Source organism: Octodon degus, unplaced genomic scaffold (assembly GCF_000260255.1).
Source record: "Octodon degus isolate 3935 unplaced genomic scaffold, OctDeg1.0 scaffold00056, whole genome shotgun sequence".
Lineage (NCBI taxonomy): Eukaryota > Metazoa > Chordata > Mammalia > Rodentia > Octodontidae > Octodon > Octodon degus.
Genome location: NW_004524632.1, coordinates 5,394,272 through 5,398,123, shown reverse-complemented (window position 1 = coordinate 5,398,123; position 3,852 = coordinate 5,394,272). Strand labels below are relative to the sequence as shown.

General features: G+C 55.1%; 1 protein-coding gene across 2 annotated transcripts in view; it reads left to right on the top strand.

Annotated features, from left to right (window-relative positions):
• Positions 1-243: 243 nt before the first annotated feature.
• The window catches only part of Abcc3 (ATP binding cassette subfamily C member 3), a 44,501-nt gene continuing 40,892 nt past the window's right edge, over positions 244-3,852 (top strand). For both annotated transcript variants that reach the window (XM_023718179.1, XM_023718180.1), the window contains exon 1: positions 244-335. In XM_023718179.1, the coding sequence (XP_023573947.1) occupies positions 306-335 (30 nt within the window). In that variant the 5' untranslated portion in view covers positions 244-305. The remainder of the gene's footprint in view (positions 336-3,852) is intronic.

The following is a 3,852-nucleotide window of genomic DNA, read 5'->3' as shown; positions in this document are numbered from 1 at the left end:
GATCGAATGGAGAGTAGAACCTCTCTGGAGCCCAGGGGACAGCTGGAAGGCGCTGTCCTTGTTAAAGTCCCCAGCCCCTGACCCAAAGTCCTTCCCTGCCCCATAGAAGTTTGGTGGTGGCGGCGCTGTTGAAACTGCAAGGACTGGAGAGGCTGGCAGAGGGCCCAGTCAGGGAGGGCTCAGAGGGCCGGGCTGGGGCGGGGCCTGGTCCCAGGCTTCCTGCACCCGCCCTGCGCACACCATCAGCCCTGTCGTTGGTCAGTCGGCACACTTCTTCCTCGACACCACAGCAGCCCCCACGCCTCATGGACGCCCTGTGTGGCTCCAAGTTCTGGGTAAGGCTTGGGGCTCAGGGGCTGTTGTGGTGGGGCAGACCCACCTGCTTCTCCTTCCCTGCCTTCCTGTTGGGATAGCTGAGCTCCTGGGACAGTGAGTTTGTTTGGCCGCCAGCCCTGGGGGAACGCTGGGTGTGTGGAAGTGGGTGATGAGACACCTTTTGGTCCCACTACATTGGACCAAGCCAGGTCCCCAGGGATATCTCGGTGGGACACCGGCTTGCCATTCCAGCCTGCATGGAGGAGCTCAGAGAGTAAGGCAGGTGGCTCCTGAAGGCACAATGCCTGGTACCCAGGGAGTGCAGAATACCCCACTCTTGTCTCCAGGGCCTCGGTGGGTCACCCTCAGCATGCGGATGGAGCAGTTTGCCATGGCGGGATTCCTGCTGGGCCCTCTGGCAGTGACCTACCATCTGGAGCTCCATTGCCTGCTCTGCATCCCCATCCTGGGACCCCCGGGGCATCCAGGGCCCCTGTGAAGTGGCTACTCTGAGAGGCAGGTCCCACAGGGACCCATTCCTCTGCAGACCAAGTCCCTGCCCCACGGTCTAGCTGTGTCTATGGCCTGAGACCTCTCCTACCAGCAGTGGCATGTGGCAAGGTACTCCTTCAGAGGGGGGCCATTGCTGGCTGTCCGGAGACTACCCAGAGTAGGCTGGTCTCAAATTCAGACTTAAATCCCTTTTTCTACATCTTTTCCCATTTTGAATATTTGTATACACGTGACCCGTGTGTGTATGTGTGTGCTCGTGTGTGAACATACCTATGTGGGGAGGATGGGGTGTTAGCCATAGGTGTGCACTACACACCTGTGTGTGCATAGGTGTACCTGGGTGTGTAAGTCAGGATCCATACCCTGAGCTGTCACTCAGGGTCTCCTGGGCTGGTATTTATGATTTGGGATGGGCTGAAACCATTTCATGGATTTTCTTGAAACTTGAGGCAATGGAATACCTGTCGAAACTAACTTCGGAAGGGGGCTGGGGAGGTATCTGAGTGGTGCAGCTCCTGCCAGGCAAAGGCAAGGTCCTGAGTTCAATTCTCAATACAAAAAAAAAAAGCCTTTGGGCAATCTCTCTTTTTCTCTGAGTTACTGAAGAGTTAATTATAAATCATGCGGCGTTCTGGGCCAGGACTGCTCTGGCTCAGCCCCACAGGTCTCCCAGCCCGGGCCCGCCATCTGTCATCCTGGTCCAGAGGTTATGCCTTCTTCTGAGCGTATTTCCTCTCGCTGCTTGCCTGGACCTGGCTGGTGCGGCCATGGAATGGTATTGGTGATGCAGGTGATCAGGCAGACAGCTGGAAAATCAGGAGGGCTGTTGTGCCAAGCCTGGGAGTGCCAGGGCCCCTTGTTCATGGATGATAGTGCAGCCCTGAGTGCAAAGGAATCCAGGCAACCTGGAGCAGAGCAACTCGGCATTCCCACCCTGCGCTAAGCTGAGAGAGAGGCCTCTGGGCTCACTCTTCCAGACGATGATCATGAAGGCCACACGTGCCGAAACAGTTCACTGATCTCGCATTGTGGAGGCCAGGGAGGAAGGGTCACAGGACTGTCAGCTACGGAGGGCTAGATCCGAAAACAGGACGTCTAGGACACGCCCCGACCATGTGTCATCCCTTACCACATTCCTTTGTGTCTCAGGCTGGACCCCTGTCCCCAAGCTCTTCTTCCTGCTCACAGTTGTAAGCGCCTCCTCCCAGGGCCCAGCCCAGTGGGACTGGGCCTGCCTCCATAGTGTCCGGTCAGGGACCTGGCTACTCCCCTGCTCCTCACAATCGTTACTTTTTTTAATGTATTTGACACAAGGTCTCACTATGCTGCTCAGACTCATAGTGACCCTTCTGGTTTCAGCCTCCCCAGCACTGGGATTACAGGCATGTGCCATCATGCCCGGTCTTAGTGGTCGCCTCAGTGTGCCTGGCGGTGGGGCCAGTGTGGCTTATGGTGCCGGGAATTGAACCCCAGTCCCTGCGCTTGCCTAAGCAGGCGCTTAGTCCCCTGAGCTATCTCACCAGCCCTTTTCTCCAATCTTGAAACTCTGTCTTCCACCTCTTTGGCTCTTGAAAGCCGCTCCTGGTTGCAGGCAGTATGGCTGGTGACCGGAGTGGGCATGGAGGGTGTAGGAAGGCTCCCCTCCCTCCTCCAGGGTTTGCAGAGCTGGGGTGGTAGGTGGGGCTCGGGAGGGTGGAGACCAAGCTCTAGCCCAGTTACCAGGCAGGCCTAGAGTTCTGGGCTATTTTGCATCTCATTTGCATTGCACATCATTCAGGTATTCTGACCCCCGAAATGTAGGTAGACACCTGCTTGTGGGAAATGATTCAGGGTAGCCAGAAAATCCCTGAAGCAGGAGGAGAAAGGCTCCTCCGGGTTACTCTCTTACCAATCTGTTCTTTAGTTTATTATTTAAGTTTCACTTTTTTCGTCTGTGAAATGGGAAAATAACTCACTTTCTACTCACCTTCCAAGATGTTTATGGGGAGAGGCATGAAGTTCCAGAACATGGGCAGCAGAGGCAGGAGGGATGCCACAAGTTCGAGACCAGCCTGCGCTATATAAGCCAAAACCTGTCTCAAACAAACAAAGATTTTCGTGGGGATCAAATGAGACAGAATATGTGGAATGGTTCTGAGAAGTGAGAAATCTTGTGTGTTTGCAGATACTGGTTTTCCTGGGAAGAGAAGAAGGTTAGACAGGAGGTGCTACCATAACAAGGACCAACAGGGCTGGCAGGGCTATTTCCTGGGAACCAGGTCCTGACTTGGGTAAATCGTTCGGCTTTGGCCCCAGCTCACTGTAAGGGCAGGAGGCTGGGGGAAGCCACGAACCCCTGGACACATACATATACCCACCATTGCGGGACACGTGATTTTTTTTTCTCTCTCTCTTTCTTTCAATATCAATCTCTTGCTCTGTCTCCAAAAGAACAAATGCTGTGACCTCTTGGGAGGTCAAAAGAGGGCAAGTACAGTTTTACTTTGGCCTGCTCCCCACACCACTCACCAGCAGAGGTAACTGGGATTTGAGCAATATGGACTTGGACTCTACACCACCCCTGAGTACACTGAGGAGAAACGGGACAGCTTAGGTCAGGAGATGGTGGACGATTTTCACAATTGACCTTACCTGATGACACAAGCCCGGAGAAGCTCAGGAATCTCATGGTCCTGACCATGGAGCTGTCTGAAGGGGAACCTGGAGATGTGTGAGCACACAGGGTCACGTGGGCGGTGACCATTTGATGGGGATGTTGGTGAGGTCCTAGCCTGAGACTGTATGACCCGCTGGGAAGAAGGAAGATGTGGCCCTTGGGGAGTCCCTGGCTCCTCTGGCTGTGGGGTAGGAGGTGAGCACTCTTTAGCTTACTGGGCCAGAGCTCACCCCCTCCCCCAGGATCCCAGTCTTCCCTGGCAGGCTTGGGCCCAGTGGGGTTCCCTCTGTCCATTCCAGCTGGGGTGCTTGGAGCCAGGGAGATGCCTCAGTGGAATAAGCGCTTCCCTGGCAAGTGCAAGGGCCTGA